General features: G+C 35.7%; 1 protein-coding gene across 1 annotated transcript in view; it reads left to right on the top strand.

Moving 5' to 3' along the window:
• The window catches only part of AQR (aquarius intron-binding spliceosomal factor), a 94225-nt gene that overhangs the window by 51701 nt on the left and 21061 nt on the right, over positions 1–21463 (top strand). Inside the window, exons 18-26 of the mRNA XM_039247259.1 lie at positions 1213–1380; positions 2895–3064; positions 7162–7403; positions 9268–9414; positions 10173–10242; positions 12461–12571; positions 15031–15140; positions 18110–18245; positions 20592–20801. Coding sequence (XP_039103190.1) covers positions 1213–1380; positions 2895–3064; positions 7162–7403; positions 9268–9414; positions 10173–10242; positions 12461–12571; positions 15031–15140; positions 18110–18245; positions 20592–20801 — 1364 coding nt within the window. The remainder of the gene's footprint in view (positions 1–1212; positions 1381–2894; positions 3065–7161; positions 7404–9267; positions 9415–10172; positions 10243–12460; positions 12572–15030; positions 15141–18109; positions 18246–20591; positions 20802–21463) is intronic.

Raw genomic sequence — 21463 nt, 5'->3', positions numbered from 1 at the left:
TGTTTTATTTTAATGTAGATCTGAGATGTCCAACAGTAAAAGGATCTGCTTTAGCAGGGAATAGGCGGTCATCCTTCAGTGGTGCCAAAAAGTGACATTGGTAGGGACTTCTCAGGGCCACTTCTTTGACTCTAAGACTTAGAAGTTGTAATGAGTTGTGCAGATCAGAAATCCTAAAAGCAGTACAACTCAGATTGCAGAATAGTCCCCCTTCTCATCGCTTCTCCTGCTTCTTTACATAGAATTTGTTGGGAATAAGCAGTAAAGTCATTTTCAGAATCATTAATTGTTTCTACACACATAAACCCCACTACATATTAAACCCCACTCCAGAATGGTCCCAGTACTGTTAGCCATACCCTGACATTGCTGATTTGATTTAGTTGTAGATCTTATTGCTAGGGTTGTGAGCTAGCAGACCGTTTAAGTTTGTATTTACATCCTACAGTGGCTAACAGAACGAATCAGGAAAGAAATGAAGATTAAGTGGTGGTGACACTACATGATATGTGCCCTAATTTTATGTCCCTTGTGTTCCCATGTCTACTTTTAATAGAGCCGGAGATCCAGTTGAGTCTAGTATTTGGTCCAATGATTAAGAAGCTATGGACTTTGGCACAAGTTTCGTATTTCTTGATATTTACTTTTAAAAATGTTAGGTATTTGACAACTGAAACTATATATTCAGCCATGTTCTCAAGATGGTATCTGTAAACAATGCTTTTGTTCCTTGTGGAATTATTCTTGAGTTGACCTCTTTTGGAGAATGAAATTAGACTGTTGCTAGAATGGCAGTGATGGATAGTTTAAACTGATGTTAGAAACCTGCTGAATATGACATAAATGGACTATATGCCAGCCATATTTTTGGTTACTTATTAAGAATGTTAAAAATAAGAATGATGACGAGCGTCCAATTTTGGAGCTGTAACATGAATTGGAGGGCTTATTTGGCAATGTATTCATGGCATAAAAGTTTCTAATTTTAATATAAAGAGAAATTTTCATTTTAATTATTGCTGTCAAATGTTGAGTATTAAAGATTATAGGAAAAAACCCTATAATTATAATACAAATATAATCATCGATCATATCGGGTATTTTAAATGTTTCTTATATCTCTATTCCAAAGATACGAGGATGAGAATTTGCCAACAAAAGACTGAAAACAAGAATATTCTAGTAAGTGAAAGTGTCTTTATGTTTTACCAGGTCTTCGTAAACATGATGTGTGTTTTTTAATTACTGTGCGTCCCACAAAACCTTATGGTACCAAGTTTGACCGGAGGAGACCTTTTATTGAGCAGATTGGCCTGGTTTATGTCCGAGGCTGTGAAATCCAGGGCATGCTGGATGATAAAGGGCGTGTCATTGAAGACGGTATGGTAATCTATATTTTTGAAAGAGTATGTATACATAATGATAAATTTCTTCATCTGTTTTCCTTTCTGCATTTGAAGTAATATTAATAGTTGTTTTAAATAATGATCACAAAAGGATTATATATAAAATATAAATTACCCACCATGCAGTTTTAGAAATAAATAATACGGTTTCTAAACTTTTTGTTAGATGTTGGAAAGGACAGGGTCTTTTGAAGTTACCTTTATTTAAAACTTTTGTAGGGGCACCAGTGTGCCTCAGTCAGTTGAGCGTCGGGCTTTGGCTCAGGTCATGATCTCACAGTTCATGGGTTCGAGCCCGGCATCGGGCTCTGTGCTGACAGCTCAGAGCCTGGAGCCTGCTGCAGATTCTGTGTCTTCCTCTCTCTCTGCCCCTTCCTTGCTCATGCTCTGTTTCTCTCTGTCTCAAAAATAAAATAACTATTAAAAAATTTAAAAAAAACCTTTTGTAATACTTTATAACATTGCTTTTTAAAACCTCTAAACACCTCTCATGACATATTTCCCTAAATTTTTCTTAAGTTTTGTTTTGATTCATTGTAGCAGTGGCTCTCAATTGGGAATAGCATTACAACTGTATCTTGAAATGTATGGTGCCATATAAATTTTCATGTGATCTGCATAAGGGTAAGGGATAGTGAGCTATTGGCATTTGACAGATGGGGGCTAGGGATGCTAAACATTTAAACAAAACTGCCTTGTCTAAGGAATTGCCACACCTGAGATGCAGACATTACCCCATTTAGAAATACCGTCTTGATTTCTTAGATTGGTTTTTCTTTGAAATTCTTTCTTATGTTGTCCTGACTTGCTATAGCTATTAATGATAAATACATCTGTGTCCAGTGCTTATTTTCCAATTTGTTTACCAAACTTCTCTCAGAACTTGTATTATCTTCTACCACCTGTGATTTTAAGATTGCACCATTGCTAAAAGTGCTGATAATTAAACTAATCTTTTTACTAGAATAAAAAAAATGGGAAAGATGGAATAAACATAAGGCCACATATTGGGACCAGTTAGAGGTCTAAGACAAAAAGGAGATGAGGCAAAGGGACAAGAAGATGCCTCTGAGTTTTCAGCCATGAGTATATGAAATTTCCTTTCACACTGGTGATATTAGGAATGGTATGTAGAAGGATGCAAAAAGTGGTCAGCCAAGTGCTTACGCTAGGTAAGGCAGTAGTAGGAACTATGAATGACTGACGGAGTTGTTTGACTTCTAGGGCTCTTATTTTGTTCGAGGACATATGCAGATAACTGCAGTCCATGGCATTGCATCATAAACATTACATGACTGTTCTGGGAAAATAAATAGCAAGAATTTAAGGAAAGGATGAAATTTTCAGCTTCTTAGCATCTACTCATAGGAATGAGTGGAGTTAAGTCTGGACAGTTTATTCATCATTTCTGGAAAAGGAATACTGCTGACTTACTTTAATATTTGAATAGTGTATATTTTGTTTACCATACTTTCTCAAAATGTCTAGGACCTGAGCCAAGACCCAATCTTAGAGGAGAGTCAAGGACATTTAGAGTGTTTTTGGATCCAAACCAGTATCAACAAGATATGACCAATACTATACAAAACGGAGCAGAAGATGTGTATGAAACTTTCAATATCATAATGCGGAGAAAGCCAAAGGAAAATAACTTTAAGGTAATTTTTAGGCTTTAGTGTATAACTAAAAGTAGTACTATGTCTAATTTGAATAACTTGTGAAACATAAGTACATAGCTATGAGGTAAAAGAATGATTCATTAAGAAAATGATCACTGCATTTATTTTGATTCTAAACAATTTACTTAAATTTTTAGCATTTAGACTAAATATAAAAACCTAAGAAAATTTATTTACTAAATCTATGTTGTCTTTTGATGAGTTTGGAAACTTAAAATATAAATTAATCCAGGTCAGACTCCTTCCTTGCTGTTTGTATATTAGATACTTAGTATAGCCGTTATGAGGTAAAGAAACTACTTGTTTATTTATTTGCTGGGAGTTCTTTTTTAAATCAAAAGTAAGTGTACTTCCGGCCTTTCTCTTTCTGCCATCTTTGAACCCGTGGAGGCCTGCTGGGAACAGGACTCCTGAAACGACAAATATGTCTGGAAGGTTGTGGTCCAAAGCCATTTTTGCTGGCTATAAACGGGGTCTCAGGAACCAGAGGGAGCACACAGCTCTTCTTAAAATTGAAGGTGTTTATGCCCGAGATGAAACTGAGTTCTATCTAGGCAAGAGATGTGCTTATGTGTACAAAGCAAAGAACAACACAGTGACTCCTGGTGGNGCCATCTTTGAACCCGTGGAGGCCTGCTGGGAACAGGACTCCTGAAACGACAAATATGTCTGGAAGGTTGTGGTCCAAAGCCATTTTTGCTGGCTATAAATGGTGTCTCAGGAACCAGAGGGATCACACAGCTTTTCTTAAATTTGAAGGTGTTTATGCCCGAGATGAAACTGAGTTCTATCTAGGCAAGAGATGTGCTTATGTGTACAAAGCAAAGAACAACACAGTGACTCCTGGTGGCAAACCGAATAAAACCAGAGTAATCTGGGGAAAAGTAACTCGTGCTCATGGAAACAGTGGCATGGTTCGTGCAAAATTCCGAAGCAACCTTCCTGCTAAAGCCATTGGCCACAGAATCCGTGTGATGCTGTACCCCTCAAGGATTTAAACTAACTGAAAAGTAAATAAATAAAGGTGTAGATTTGTAAAAAAAAAAAAAAAAAGTGAGTGTACTTCCAAATCACTTTATAAATACAGATGTGAAACCTCGGGGCTCTGAAGTACTTTGATATATAATATGTTCGTTATTTACTCAACAGGAAAAGGGAGATTTAGGGGCTGGAGAGTTTTGCTTTTATAAATTAATGGAGACAAAGAGTTTTGATAAAAAAAAGATTTTTTTAAAATTATTATTGGAGAATGTACTATATAAAATGTAAACATTGAACATGTTTTAGCATTTGGTAATGCTAGCTTCAGCACAAGTGCCTCTCTTTATTCTCTCCCCCAAAATATAGGCACTTACACATTATTACTTTATCATCTTTTTTTTTTTTTTGCCTGTTCTTATTAAAAACAGAAGACCTCACATACAAAGGATCTATTCCCCGTTTCACCCTGTTGTTGAAGAGGAAACAGTGGAAGTACTCTTGATTTCTTTTTGTCTCATGCTACACATCCAGTCCATCAGTCAGATTAGCTCACCACCTCCATTGATGCCACACCCAGACACCTTCATCTCTCACGGCCCTGCCTCCTGACTGCCCCTCCCCTTACACTATTCTCCACATAGCAACTGAATGCAAATTATGCCTTGGTACCCCTGTTCAGCTCTTTTTAATGGTTTCCCATCACAGTAGAAACTTATTACCATAATCCAAGAAGCCCCTTCATTATCTGTCCCCTGGCTTCCTCTGCCAACATCATTTTCTAACACCTAACTCCTATTCAGTCCATGCCAGCCACACTGACCTTTTTGCTGTTCTTTAGTAATCCACACCTTTTTTACATGGTGTTCCCTCTACCAACACAGTCTTCCTCCCAGATATTTATATGCTTCGCTCCCTCACTTTGTGTGGGCAGCTCTGCTTAGATGTTACCTCCTAAGAGAAGCTTTTTCAGGAAACCCCCACCTAAAGTGGCATCTCCCCTTATCGTCATTCTTAATCCAGTTATCTTTATCTTTCCTCACAGCCTTTATTATACCTGATGGTTGTATATTTGTTATTTATCTGACTTCAGCATTAGAATGCAGGTCTTTGAGGGCAGGATCTCTTTCTCAGTAATGACTGGATTTCAGTCACTCTACTAAAAATGAAAAGAAGTTACTTATGTTCATTCATTTGGCCAGTTTATTAATGCCCACTGTGTATCTGACATTGTCCTAAGTTATATGGAGCCAGAAAAGATGAGTAAGACACAGCTTATACTTTTAGAGTTTAGGCCACTAATAAGGGAAGTTAAAAACAAATTAAAATGTTTAAAGGTACCAAAAGTCATAAGAAGGATGCAGATAAAAGTGTCATGGAAGGGGAGCCTGCCTGGCTCATTTGAAAGAGCATGCGACTCTTGATCTCTGGGTCACGAGTTCAAGCCACACGTTGAGTGTAGAAATTCCAAAAAAATAAATAAATAAACTTCAACAACAACAACAACCAGAAAGTATCATGTAAGATCAAAAGGCATTCAGGTTCTGATCCAAGAAACAGGGGCAGTGATTAACTCACCTGTATTTGGGAAAGGAAGAATGCTCTTTTGGTGTGTTTAGTATTTTGTTATATACCTGGGCAGCATCCCTTATTTCCTTCTCTCTTTTCCAGTCTCTACAGCCTGCTCTGACCTGGATGTTTTATTGCTTGCCTGAATAGTTGCACTATGTAGCTTACTCTGCCCTACCCCTGTTCTCCTTATCAGTCATCCGTTTTTCATATGCCTCCACTGATCATTTCACTCTGCTTTCTCAAAACATTTCTGTGACTTTCCATTAATGATGAAATAAAGCCCCTTCATAGGTCCTTTACTTTGAGCTAAATTGAAATGCCACCTTCCTCCATGAAATGTTACTTAAGGTCAAAAGTCTCCCCTACATGCATGTCTCACCTACTCAGAAGTGTGTTCCCAATTGTATTTTGTAATATTCTTTACCGTTTGCCACATTCTGCTGCTTTGTGTCATTGCAAAGAATATGTTTTACCTCCCTACTAACATTTAACTTTCTTAAAGAGTAGAGCACTCATTTTATCCATCATTATGTGAACCTACTCATTCATCTGTCTCCATCTAGTGTTTTACCCATCTCATAGTCAAACTTCCTAGATCCCTGCTCTCATGGAAATGATATTCTAGTGGGGATTAACAAATGATACACAGGTAACTACATAAATGAAAAGAGAATTCCAGGCAGTGATTAGTACAAGAAGATAAAACAAGGTGATGTGAAGAGTGTGATTAACATATGCCGTCCTGTTACTTTGTTATCCTGTTGGAGTATTTAGCATTTATGATTTACAAATGGCTGGGTTGGTTATTTTATTCTTTAAAATTAATAGCCTAACTTTCTGATTTCGATATGTGGGATAGATCACTGTGTTGAAATAATTATTGGAAAGTCTAAGAGTTGGCCTTGACCATGTATATGTTAACTACTATAATGACTTTTTATTGTAGCGTGTTTCTTTTATTTTGAAATTTTATTTGACGTTTCATTTTACCATTTGTCTACACTTTACTTTTTATTGCTTATTCTAACAGTGTTAATTTTAATATATTTAAATTATGGTGTGTTTCATAATTGAGGCATATATCGATATGCTTCTGGTTGTGTGTCATCTTAACATTGAGGAACTATGGAATATAAAGGGGAGAAAGGCTCCGGGAATTTCTAAGAGGAAGCATCTGCTTTAAGGGTTTGTTCTATAATTTCTTGCTGTTGTATAGTCTTGATCAGATTTGCATTCTACACAGCAGGAGTCAAGTGGTAAACTCATTTATGACATTCTGTCCAAATGAACTCCTAACGGATAAACTGTTCTTGCTAAGTTTGGTCTTTTGTTTAACTCAGTGTATGGTATCAGCTGAAAATATAGCTGTTGATTCAGTCTAGCCAAGCACCTGTCAGCAGAAAATAGCTTCTTGCCCTGAAACACTCGGGAATTCTGGATTAGTGCAGCCGGCTCTGCATTCCACTGAAGTGCAAATGTTTGAGATGTCTTCTTGACACAACCCTTTTCTGTCCTTTCTCTGACAGGCTGTGCTGGAGACCATTCGGAACCTGATGAATACTGACTGTGTGGTACCTGACTGGCTGCATGACATCATTTTAGGTTATGGCGATCCAAGTAGTGCGCATTATTCAAAAATGCCCAACCAGATTGCCACTCTTGATTTCAATGATACGTTTCTTTCCATTGAGCATTTGAAAACCAGCTTTCCTGGTCATAATGTCAAAGTAACTGTGGATGACCCAGCTCTGCAGATCCCCCCTTTCAGGTAAAGTCAGAACTGGATATATTCCTTTCAGGCTTTTGGTAGCCAGCCTCACAGAGGCCATCGGACTGTAGCTAACATTTTGACTCTCTTGATTTTTTTTGGGCGCTCTACCTTTACCATGTAGTGACAGGGATACATTTGTTTTATTTGACTGTTTCTTATTCTTAGTACAGAAACTATTTTAAGACCATAATAAAAGTAGCCTCACATTTAGTAAGGAATCAGTAAATGCTTCTTGTCTGAAGTATAAACATATTTATAGCATTTGAAGAAACGTGGGGTGCCTGGGTGGCTCATCATTTGGGCGTCTGGCTCTTTTTTTTTTTTTTTTTTTTTTTAAATTTTTTTTTTTAATGTTTTATTTATTTCTAGGAGAGAGAGAGAGAGACAGCGTGAGCAGAGGAGGGTCAGAGAGAGAGGGAGACACAGACTGAAACAGGCTCCAGGCTCTGAGCTGGCAGTCAGCACAGAGCCCGACGCGGGGCTCGAACCCATGAACCTCGAGATCATGACCTAAGCGAAAGTCGGACGCTTAACCGACTAAGCCACCCAGGCGCCCCTGGGCGTCTGGCTCTTGATTTCAGCTCAGTTCATGATCTCTTGGTTTGTAAGATGGAGCCCTACGTCAGGCACTGTGCTAACAGTGCAGAGCCTGCTTGGGATTCTCTCTCGGTTTCTCCCCTACTCACGTGGGTATGTGCTCTCTCTTTTTTTCTCACTCTCACTCTCTCTCTGAAAATAAATAAACATCAAAAAAATATGTCCCTGCATATTATACATAATCTGGTGTGTTTCCTAATTAATGGATAGAGCCGTGGGATGTTGAACTTTCTTTTGTTTTTAGGGAAAAGTTTTGTTTTTCTTTTAAGCTTTCTTACAAAATTTAAATATTCACAATATAGTTATACTTAATGGTAAAGGAGCTTTGGTTTTAAATTGTGAGTAGAGGGGCACCTGGGTGGTTCAGTAGATTAAGCGGCTGACTTCAGCCCAGGTCGTGATCTCATGCTTTGTGAGTTTGAGCCCCATGTCAGGCTCTGTGCTGACAGCTCAGAGCCTGGAACCTGCTTCAGATTCTGTGTCTCCCTCTCTCTCTGCCCCTCCTCTGTTCGCACTCTATGTCTCTCTCACTCTCTCAAAAATAAACATTAAAAAAAATTTTTTTTTAAATAAGTTGTGAGTAGAAATGGAAGTATCTGACACAACTCATCGCTCTTCCCTGAATTCTATTATATGGAAAAGTTGCACATAGAGAATTTCTTTTAGTTCCATTTTAAGATATTTGTTGACTTCCACAGGGCCCAAGGAAGAGTCACCTCCTGAGGTATCCCTGACCTCAAGCTAAGAACTTCTTCTGCCTTACAGTCTTAATATTCCACAGGTGTTATAACAGGGCTTCAACTTGTCTCTTTCGTTTTCTCTCTTATATCCATTCTGGTAAAACTGGCCACTTGTACTTGAACCTATATATAGTCTTATTTCTTCCAAGACTATCTTCCCTCCCATGTTTATATGTCTAACTTCTTTGAAACTCACCTTTGATGCCATCCCCCCCATGAACCCCTTTCTGATTTAAAGAGGAACAATGTGTAAAGCACTTCACAGTGCATGGACATAAGTGTATAAATGATTCTTCTTTGATTCTTCCTTGATCAGCTGACTTTTTCTATTCTGAACACCATTAACACACATTTTAGTTCTTGCATGTCTGCTTTTTTCAGAATGTATGTACATTTAATGAATTCCATTAAGCCGTAAGTGTTTCTTTCTGATCTGATTATCCTCTGTACAATGTCATGTACAAGGTAGGTGCTTGGTAAATTGTTGTTAATTACAAAAATGAACAAAGATTTTGGTCTTGTAGGATAACTTTTCCAGTAAGGAGTGGAAAAGGGAAGAAAAGAAAAGATACAGATGGTGAAGATGAAGACTCTGAAGAGGCAAAAACCTTAATTGTTGAACCTCATGTCATTCCCAACAGGGGCCCTTATCCTTATAACCAACCCAAACGGTAATTTTACTATCTTTGTTAATTGTTATAATGCATTATATTTTTGCTATTTTGGATTAATAATATTTTAAAATTTACGTATCCTTTAAAAGTCCCAGGAAACTTCTGTTTCTGGACCCTCTTTCCTTGTATTCTGTCAGTCAGCTAAGTAGCTCAGACATTTTTGGCCATTCTGTAGTCATATGTCCACAAGAAATATTTTCAGGTTCTATGAGAAATAAATGTTAGAGGGCTGCCTTAATTTGAGCACTGTGTTCTTACTTCATGACTATGTTTGCCACGACTGATAAAATGGCGTTATATTTGGTATTAGATTGGGAATTTGAACTTTGACATTCCAGGTGAGATATAGACTGGGCTAAGCATATTGAAAAATAACTGTAGTCTTTTCTTTCTGTAAGATTCACTCAGTTTTTATTGGTCTGTAGAGAGGGAGAGGTGAAGGAAATCCTTTAAGTGCTTGGTTCAGTCATTAAGATCTAAAAGTACTAGAGATTTGCTACCCAACATTGTGCTTATAGTTAACGACACTGTAGTATGCAGTTAAAATTTGTTGGAAGTAGATCTGTAATTTTTTTTTCTTTACCATATACACTCACATGCACACACACACACCTGACGGGTTGGGGTGAGGGAAAGAAGAGATTGGGAGAACAGGGGCATATGCAGAGCAGACATTTAGATCTCTGGTTATTGTCTAATTTTTACCGATGTTCATCTTTATTTTTAACCAACTTTTTATTTACTCTTATTTGTAGTAATACAATTCAGTTCACTCACACACAGATAGAAGCCATCCGTGCTGGAATGCAGCCTGGGCTAACTATGGTAAGAAAATTATTGTTAAACCTGTTTTTACATGGATTCAGATAAGAAACATCAGATGTTTAGAATGTATTTGAAGCACAGAAACACAATTGAATTTAAGTGTTTATAAGTAATTGTGGCATTGTTTGCATATGGACATTTTCCTTGCTGCTCATTTTAGTATTCATAAATAAAGTTTTATTGGAACATAGCTATGCCTGTTTGGTTATGGAATGCCTCTGTCCAGTTTTGTGCTATAATGGCAGAATTTAAATACTTGCAGCAGAATTTAAATACTTGCAAAGCCTGAAACGTTTACTTGCTGGCCCTTGGCAGAAAAAGCTTACTGACAACTGATTTAAAAGTGTGTTTCGTTTCCAAGTATTTAGAGATTTTCCCTATTATGTACCACTTACTAATTTCTGATCTAAGTCTTTTATGGGCAGAGAAAATATGTTGTGTGATTTCATATTTTTGCTTTTTTAATTTGCTCAAGTTTGTTTTGTGGCCTAAGATATGATCTGTCTTGGTGAATATTTCATGTCCACTTGAAATGAGTGTTTATCCTATTGTTTTGGGGTGCAGTGTCCTATATATGTCAGATTCATTATTTCTCTGTCCTTACTGATATTCTACGTATGATTTCTGTTGATAACTGAGAGAGGAGTATTGAAGTCTCTATCTACAATTACATCTTTATCCGTTTCTCCTTTCAGTTCCTTCAGTTTTTGCTTCATGTTTTTCAAAGCCTTATGGATAGGTACATATACATTCAAGGTTGTTATATCTTCTTGGTAAACTGAACATTGATTATTATGTGATGTCTTTCTTAATCACTGGTAATTTTTTGTCCTGAAATATACTTTGATATTAATATCGCCACTGTAGATTTTTGATCAGTGTTCACATGATATACCTTTTCTCATATTTTATTTCTAACCTACATATTATTATATTTGAAGTGAGTTTCTTGTAAGCAGCATGTAGTTGGGCTATGTTATTTTCTTCATTCTGACAGTCTTTGTCTTTTAATTGGTGTGTTTAGACCATTTACATTAAATGCAATTGATATGTTTGGATTTAGGCCTACCACTTTCTTATTTATTTTATGTTTGTTCCCTTTGTTTTGTGTTCCTCTTCCTCTTTTTTCTCCTTAAACTTTCTTTTGGGTTATTTAGATAGTTTTAGTGTCTCACTTTATCTATTGTGTTCTTTTGTATCTCTTATACAGTTTTTCCTTAGTGGCTGCTCTAGAGAATGACAGTATAAATACTTATTTTTCACAGTCTACTTAGAATCAGTATTTTCTCTCTTAAGTTGAATAGAGGATCTTTACCTCCGTGTAGGTGCCTTTCTCTTTCCCTTTCTTGTCATAGTTGTTATGTGTGTTACATATACATACGTTGAAAATACTGTCAGGCAATGTTCAAAAAGCAAGCATATTTTTTAAAACTCTAGAGAAGAATAGTCTGTTATAAATTTTTTGTTTATCCTTCTTTCCTGATATTTTAATTTTTCTCTGATGTCACTTCCTTTCTGTCTGGAGAACTCTTGCCACTTTTAAGAGCAGGTCTGCTAGCAATGAATTATCTTTGTTTTTCTTCATGTGAGAATGTCTCTAAATAATCTTAATTCTTTAAAGATATTTTCACTTGGACATAGAATTCTGGAGTTCTTCAAATGGTATTTCATTTCCTTCTGGCTTCTGTGGTTTGTGATAGGAACCCATAGTTATTTGAAACATCCTTTTATTATACATAAATGTGTCAGGTTTTTCTGGTTGCTATTAAGAATTTTTCTTTAGTTTTCAACTATTTAATTATGGTGTGTCTGGGCTTGGATTTCTTTGGGCTTATTCTCTCTAGAGTTTGCTGAGCTTCCTGAGTCTGTAGATTTAGGTCTTTTACCAGATTTGAGAAGTTTTCAGCCATTATTTCTTCACATATTTTTCTGTACTATACATTGTTTCCTCTTATTCTACAACTTCAGTGACATGAAGAAAGACCTTTCAGTATTGCACCAGAGATCCACGTGGCTCTGTTTCTTTATTTGTTTTCAGTCTTTCCTTTTGCTTATTTTTTTAGGTTGGGTGATTTCTATTGCTCTGTCTTCAGATTCACTGATTATCTTCTCCATTCTAAACCACTAAATTCGTCTGGCAATTTTTTAAATTTATCTCTCAGTTTCAGAATGTCCATTTTGTAACAACTTGTTAGCTTAATTTTCATCTCCTTTTTAGGTTGTGGGTCCACCAGGTACTGGAAAAACAGATGTGGCGGTCCAAATCATATCCAACATCTATCATAATTTCCCAGAGCAGAGGACTCTGATTGTCACTCATTCTAATCAGGTAAGTGTGTGTGTGTCTGTGTGCATGCGCACAGATACAGTGGATGGTAGAGGAGGTAAAGAAGGAATGTGAGGATGAATGAAGATACAATGGAGGTTTCTGATTGTATGATAACCTGTTCATAGGGACAACAGTACTGATAATAGTGTTTCCTATTGAATGATTTTTGGATTAACACTAGTCATGACCAGACTATATTGAGGAAAATATAAAAACAATCTTTTATTTGTAATTAAGAGGGTCAAAATGTGGGAAGCTAAGAATATTTGGATATATGGTCAAATATTTGGATTCAGTTAAGCTGCCTCTGCCTCACATGCCCCTCTACCCCCACAGTCTTCCATGCAAAGCGAAAGCTTTTACTCTGAGGTTGAAAGCATTAATCCTTACTGGTAACATTTTTCATCCTTTAGTAAAATGGACATTACCAAAAGACTAAAGCTAAAGTGTATCAATACTAGATTAAGTTTTATATCCTTATGAAGTATACATATGAATATCTGTATTACATGGAAGGACTATTTTATGTTGTAGATTTAATACATAAGGCATTTATAAACCACTAATGCAATAAAAACAAATATTTTCATATAAATATTGTCTGAAAATGATTTTACATCTGTGTGTGTGCTGTGGTAGTTTTTCTATATCTCACTATAATAGAAATGAGTAAGACAACTAACATTTTCTAGCTATTTTAAAACGCAAACAGGCAGCTCTCAGAACAGCATGAAAATTGCAGTGTAGTCTAACCTCTGAAGGTACTTATGTTCTCTAACGGGTGATTTCAGATGACCAGTTCTTTAAGAATTGGTCTACAAAGCAGCACTGGGTTTTTAGAATGCTAAAATGTAACTTGCCATATTATTTTTCAACTTTTAAACTAAAGGTTTTTTTAAATTAATGCTATACAGTTCATTCACTTGTTTTTATATCTTTGAAGTTTGTAAGTAATGGCAACATTATTGTACAGTATACTAAAATTGTTCAGGGGAGAAGGCTGACTGAGGCTTTATCTAAATAAAAGAAACAAATTATGTAAAGGCCTTTTTTTCCTCTATTTAATGAAATTTAGTCTGTAATAATCTTACCTCTTTCCAGACTCAGAATGAATAAAGAGTAATTCATGTGTTGTTGTTTTAACATAGTATTTTTAGTAAGTTTTGTCCTAACTTGATAATGTCTTTCTGTAGAATCTTCTTCTTATGATTGACTTATATAGTACAATTATAGAGGTTGTTTTATAGATGTAGCCAAAGACTTCATTGTTTGCTAATGAACTTAGATAATCATATTATCCTCCCTCAAATCAATTGATTTGTTGCTTTTGAAAAACAACTGTTTTCATTTGTCAGATCTTCATTTGCCTACCTAATGCAAGCAATTTTTCAGTATTTCTTTAACTCATAATGAGATCTTGCAGGTTTTTTTGTTTTTGTTTTTGTTTTTGTTTTTTTTTTGAGAGTGCAGTATGATAGTATTTTTTGTTCTCTAAATCTTTGTGGTTCCTGAGTTTGGCTAGTGAGTAATGCCATTTGGTCTGATCCATTGGATCTCAGGTTTTGGATGGAGAGCATCAAGAGTTTGAATAGTGGGGAATATTTCTCTGAAAATTTATGTTAATTTCTTTAGTTTTCTGAGCTCTGATTGTTCGAGTTTTTATAGCAAAAGATATCTGTATTTATATTATGACACTGGATGTTGACTTCTGGGTAGGGTAAATCGATGTTTGGCTGTTTTTTAAGTGATACCTTTTTAGTGTATCTTTCCATACTGTGAAACTTTTGCCTTTCTACAAAACATTGTGACTGTAAATGTTCAGGCAATTAATACTAAGATTTAAGGGAAGCCTAAATGTGACCATTTCATAGGTAGAAAGGAGTGCTTCTAGATGGCCTCCATCAGCATAGTTTGCAGTAAATAAGTGCTCTGCTCATTGTTGTATAGAGAGCTTTAGATCTTTGGCCTAAGATCTGAATGATGCAATTTACCTTTCCACTTGGGGTCCTCTTGATATATTCTCTCTACATACTTACTGCCTGAGAGTCCTTTTCCAGTGACAAAAATATTTCAGTTTTCTGCAACCCATGGATATTCTGTTGAGTGAAATCTTGGTGTGTTACTATTTGGAAAGAATAGAAACTGATCCATAGTTTTTCTGTTGTTCATAAATTAGAAAAGCAGAGATTTAGTGGTTAGATGGTTTTTATGGTTTTCACATATTCAGCTGGCCAAGTATATGTAGACAGCAATATCAGAAATCAAGAAAAATACTATTTTGTTTAAATTGTTAAGTGACCTAATATAAGGTTTGTTTTCTTTTGTGGTTTGAATTTGATACTTACCTGATTGGGCAATGTTCATTCTTTTCTGTCATTCTAAATGTTGGTTTTGTTACTTTTAAAGAAGCCTGCCAGCTCATTAAAATTCACCATCATCCTTTTTGTTTTATTTTCCAGGCCCTGAACCAGTTGTTTGAGAAGATCATGGCTTTAGACATTGATGAGCGCCACCTCCTGCGTCTTGGTCATGGAGAAGAAGAGCTAGAGACAGAAAAAGATTTCAGTAGGTGAGCAAATAGGGATGAGTTTTTGAAATGGTACACAAAACCATTTTTAACCTTCTCTTTTTCTTTATTAAAGAAATAGGAGGGGACAAGAGCCATGAATAATCCAACTTAATTCTGAAAGATTCTAGCATAACCACTTATAGTTGACCTAAATATCCTGATCTCCCTCCACTCTGTGTGTTTATGCCATTTTTTCCCTGAAGAATATAGTTATTTCAGTAAAGAGAGTTATCTTGTTCATCTTTTTAAAATTACAGATTTCCATTTGTTGTCTATTTATTGAGATAGTTTTTAATGTTGCCAACTCAAACTGTACAGGTTTACATGATTCCTTTTCACATTTCATGCAAACATTTAATTTGCATATATGTTAGACACCAGTTAAGAAGTTGGTTCATTAATGAAACACAGTCAGAGATTAATGATAGTAAAAGCTTTGGGGTTGTGAGTATTGTTGTAAGCACAGGTACTTAATTGCCATTTAGCTGGACTTTGTTTAACATTACGTATTATAAAGTAACTAAAAGTTTACAAATCAAAATTTCTTCTATTGTTAGTATTTTAGATTTTCCCTTCCAAGTTCATTTATAATAGCTCATTTCATTTATATTGAAATCCATTTTTAAAGCATGATTTCAGACAATGGTCATAACAAACAGCTGCCCATATTTAATACAGCCTTTAGCTATTGAACATGACCTTTGACTAAATTGATCATAGACATCAAAAGAACTAAAGGAGTTTTAAATTATTATGTTGCATCTATTTTGAGTTCTTCTATTACAGAGCTCACCAAACATTTGTTAGCTTCTGAAAAGTCATAGGGCAAAGAACACACATTAAGTTATATTTGCGGCTCTAGATTTCTTAATTTTGGACTAGCCAGAGTTACTCCTCTGAATTCTTGCCATGGGTATTTCATCATATTAAACTTACAGAAGTGGGCTAGACTCTAAAATTTAATAATCCAGCATTCAGTCAACATAAAGATGGTATTATAATTATACCGCAGTAGCATCTGTAGTTTTTTAAAGAATGTTAGAACAGAACAGAAGTAGAACTTAAAAAAGGATTTCAGATAATACCAAGTTTCCAAAGAAAGTAATAGTTTTTGCTTTCTGATAGACAAGCCAAGTCCTAGCTCTGTTAACTAGGTATGTACTTGTCACATTGGGCACATTTTTCATTTTCCTCCCTCTGTCATAATTAAAAGGAAAAACAGTATCATTTCATATAGTAAAAGTAACATCATTTTGCCTAAAGAAAAATTTTCAAACCTTGTGAGATCAAGGAGGAGTGGTTATACATAATTCCACTACTCCAAAACAACTTTTCGGTATTCATCTTTCTAATAATCAGCTGTAATCATGCTATTATTTATAATTGTATACATTGCTTCTTTAAATTGAGACTTTAGTTTTTTAGTGTAGTTGTAGATTTATGGAATAATAGGACAAATAGTAGCACTTAGAGTTCCGTTGTTTATTTTTAAATTTAACCCTATATCACAAGAATTTTGGCATTTTATTACAGACTTCTGTATAAGCATCTTCAGTTTTTTCCCAATTACCAAAGTGTTTACTGTAGAAAACGTTTTAAGATCTAGATAAGCAAACAGAAAAAAGTTACCTCCTATGATGTTTATATCCTTCTGAATTAGGAAATTCATTAAACATAGACAATGTGTTATAGCCCTTTATTCTCAATCATTCTCGCTGCCTCAGGTGAATTTCTGAACTATGGAGGAGCATTCAGGACCATGACTTCTCTGGGGCTCCTGGGTGGCTCAGTTGGTTCAGCATCCGACTTCAGCTCAGGTCATGATCTCACAGTTTGTGGGTTCGAGCCCCACGTCGGGCTCTGTGCAACAGCTAGCTCAGAGCCTGGAGCCTGCTTCAGATTCTGTATCTCCCTCTCTCTCTTACCCTCCCCTGCTCACGCTGTCTCTCTCTCTCAGAAATAAATAAAACATTTAAAAAAATTAAAAAAGGAACATGACTTTTTCCTTTGACCAGTCTTTAAACATGAGAACAGCCGTGTTTACGCTATGTTAATGTTTTTTGTTTTTTTTTTAATGTTAAAAGGTTATGGAAGGCACTTGTTTTTGTGGAAAGAGTATGTACAGGTTTTGGGATCCAGTTCTGATACACTGCTTTTTTTTTCTTAAATATATACCTCTGGGCCAGGTATTTTTCAAATTTCAGTTTTCTGACTCATTTAGCAAATATTTATGAGCCTAGTAGATTCAGGTGCAAAATTTTGCAGGCTGAAATAACAAAGAATGATTAAGCATTTTAAGTTTGGGGTTTGTTTCTTTGTTTTTTAAGTTTTTATTTATTTATTTTGAGGGAGGGGCATGAGTTGGGGAGGGACAGAGAGAGAATCCCAAGCAGGCTCTGAACTGTCAGCCCATTTTGGGGCTCCATCACAAGCCATGAGATCATGACCTGAGCCAAAATCAAGAGTCGGACACACAACCGACTAAGCTACCCAGGCACCCTACTCAAATACATTTTAAAATTACTTGTCAAAGCCTTTAGAATTAATCTACTTCTATGATAGTGTAAAACAGTGCTATTCAAAGCAACCATTCCATAAACTATGTATTCTTGGTCTGTGATAAGATGAACTAGCACCAGAATGCACTGTACTTTCTTCTTTGTTAAGGTCTTGTTATGGGGGGCAGGGGAGGGGGTAAAAAAGAATGATGTGTTAAGTGGTACCTTTAGTGATGCAGTTGATTTTCCTTCCTCACAGACAGACCACTCATATGTTTATAGATCAGCACTGATCCAAGAACTACCACTTACATTGAATATAAACAACGTTTTCTACTGTTTTTTTTTCTATGTGGCCATTTATAGTTTTTACTATAGTTTTTCTATTTACTCTTAAATATTTTGCTGACAGTCTCCTTGAAAGTCTCTTCTTTACATAATTTTGCTTTTTTGCTTAATCGAAACATTTAGATATGGAAGAGTTAATTATGTCCTGGCTCGAAGAATAGAACTTTTAGAAGAAGTCAAACGCTTGCAAAAGAGTCTAGGGGTCCCAGGAGATGCTTCATATACATGTGAAACTGCAGGCTATTTCTTCTTATATCAGGTAGGAGATTAAGAGTTTTTAAATATATGGGCTTCATTTGGAAACTGGGATGGGTTCTTGAGATTGTTCCTGAAAGCTTTTTTTTTTTGGTCAAGTAGACTAAAATATATGCTGTTGTCAAAGCTCTGTTTGTTAAGTACTTTATTTCCTGTTATCTTCGATTTTCTTGGCTAAATGACTGTTTGATGACTCATTCACTGAAAGGCCAGTGTTGCTACTTTTTAATTTTATTACTTTTTTCTTTCTTGCTATTGACAAATATTCTAGTCTCTCTTTTTTAATTTTCCTTACTGTAGAATTATAACTAAATATGCTAGCTACCCAGTGGTAACAAAGTACAGTTCTGTAACCTACTTTTACTCTTCATGTTAATCAACTAATGAAGAAAAACACATTCTCCTTTTAAATTTTCAGAAATTTAGTATGTTTTACAAGCAATTTCAAAAGTAGGGGTTTAAGTTAAAAATTGTTTTGACTTCAGTTTAAAGATGTGCTTTTTTTTTGTTAGGGTTAATTTTTGGGGGTGTGAGACATATTGAGAAATAGAAAGCTAAATGAAAAATGAACAGAAAGAAACCTTAATAATCAGTTAGTTTGCTAATAATTTTAAACAGAGTAAGGCATAATGATATAATGTAGAATTTTGTATAACGTTATTCTCTTTTCATGTTATATATTTAAAAAATTTTTTTAATGTTTACTTATTTTTTAAAAATTTTTTAATGTTTTATTTATTTCTGAGAGATACAGAGACAGCATGAGCAGGGGAGGGTCAGAGAGAGAGGGAGACACAGAATCCGAAACAGGCTCCAGGCTGTCAGCACAGAGCCTGACGCGGGGCTTGAACCCATGAACCATGAGATCATGACCTGAGCCGAAGTCGGACTCTTAACCAACTGAGCCACCCAGACACCCCCATATATTTAAGTCTAAATTGTAACATTGAAATTTTTAAATGTATTTTAAAGGATAGGTCTATGCTCATTATAAGTAGATGCACAAACCAGTTCAGTCCATTCAGATTGAGCAGATTTCACGATTGTGACACAGAGAAGATATACATCATCTTGCATAGTAATCTGCATTAGATTCAGGCAGTTTAGAACTTTGAATAATGGAGTAAAGATCATGCCTAACTATATATTTGGCACAAAATAAAAATCACTGGCCTCTCAGTGAAAACTACCTTTAAAAGTAGGAGCAATAACCTGTAAATTTGTGGAGGCTTAAGTAATTGATTTGGGAAAAAATTAACTTGAGACTTCACAGTATAGATTAACAATTTCCAACATGTAAGAATCACATTGGGAGAGTTATTTTAAAATAAAAACAGAGGGAGGCAAACCATAAGAGACTTTTAAATAGAGAACAAACTGAGGATTGCTGAAGGGGAGGTGGGTGGGGGGATCAGGTTAAATGGGTGATGGGTATTAAGGAGGGCACTTGCTGGGATGAACACTAGGTGTTATGTGTAAGTGATGAGTCACTGGGTTCTACCCCTGAAACCCGTACTACACTGCATGTTAACTAACTTGAATTTAAATAAATTAAGTTTTTAAAAGAAATTGTCAAGTTTTGTCTCTAGAGATTCTCTTTCAGTAAGAGGTGGCATCCAGAACTCTACGTCTTTATTTCGCCTCTCATATGTTCTGCCTAAGAACCATACTTGGAGAAACCCTGAAGTTGTAAATTTTAAAAAGACGAGGAGAATTGCCAAAATTGAGACAGAGAGGGAACCGCGTGGTAGTGGCATAGTAAAACATACCAAGATATAATCAAGCTATATCACAAAAGTCATAAAATAAGTTTTCAGGCATATAATCAGTTTAACAGTAGTTCTTTGTAAATGTACTAAAGAGGATCGGAAATATTAGAAAGGTCCGGGAGAAGGGCGGAAAGTGCCAAATTTACTTAAATGGTGCTAAAGTGGGACTTACCGTATATGGGGAGACACGGAGATACTGAAAAAATAAAGAATTTCTTTGTTCAGAGAGTTGTTTTGTTTTGTTTTGTTTTGTTTTTTAAACATCAGTAATGCTGTTTTCAGTATCCATGGAGAATCTGAAATGTCTAAGATCAAAAAGTCCCATGAGATGACCCTGAGGTTCTTTCCAGTTTTTACATTTTTGATTAAAGAACCTTTTTTTCTATAGTCGTAAAGGTCACTTTTATAAAAGAAGGGCAGTCTGTCAGTGACTTAGATAAGAAATAGTCTTGCTGGCTCAAGGACTGCTTTTTTTTTTCTCCCTTAGCAAATCTTATTTTTACTAGATACCTTTTTTATTTTATCACTTAAAACATAATAACTAGCTGGGAAATTTAATGTCAAGTCCCTTTTTTTCACAGGTCATGTCCCGTTGGGAAGAGTATATCAGCAAAGTGAAAAATAAAGGTAATACGCTGCCAGATGTCACAGAAGTGTCCACTTTCTTCCCTTTTCATGAGTACTTTGCAAATGCCCCTCAGCCCATTTTTAAAGGCCGATCTTATGAAGAAGACATGGAAATTGCTGAAGGATGTTTCAGGCATATTAAGAAAATCTTTACTCAGCTTGAGGTAAGGATTTGCAAGGTTTTTTTTTTTTAAACTTTCCTTTAAAAGTTTTAAGTTTCGTTGGGTTTAGGTTTTTGTTTTTTAATGAAGTAAATGTGGAATAGTCACATGTTACCAACCAGAAGTGAGATTATTGAAAACATTTATAGGGGCACCTGGATGGCTCAGTCAGTTAAGTGTCTGACACTTGATTTCAGCTCAGGTCGTGATCTCACAGTTTGTGGGATGAAGCCCTGCGTTGGGCTCTGTGCTGAAAGCTCTGAGTCTGCTTGGGATTCTCCCTCTTCCTCCCTCTCTGCCCCTTCCCTGCTCTTGAGTGCATGTGCGCTCGCTCGCTTGCTGTCTCTGTTTCTCTCTCTCAAAATAAATTATCACTTCAAAAAAGAAAACATTTATAGTTTTATTTCAAGAAATGAGTAAAAATTAAGATATGAATTGAATCCCCATTAATTTTACTTTTCTGGTATAAAAAAGTCTTCGAATTTAAGAAAGGAATGCTTCCCTAAGGAGATTCGAAAGGCAGCTATGCTCATCACTGTACCACCAACGCTGCTCAGCCCATTCCCTAAGGAGATTTGATAGTGTTTCTTTGAATTGGAATCTGAGACTGCCACATGGCCATAATGCATGTTCTTTATGCCTTTTAACCAGTGGCAAAAAGTGAG

This window comes from Hyaena hyaena, unplaced genomic scaffold (assembly GCF_003009895.1).
Source record: "Hyaena hyaena isolate Hyena2069 unplaced genomic scaffold, ASM300989v1 scaffold_292, whole genome shotgun sequence".
Lineage (NCBI taxonomy): Eukaryota > Metazoa > Chordata > Mammalia > Carnivora > Hyaenidae > Hyaena > Hyaena hyaena.
This window is presented reverse-complemented; position numbering and strand designations above follow the sequence as displayed.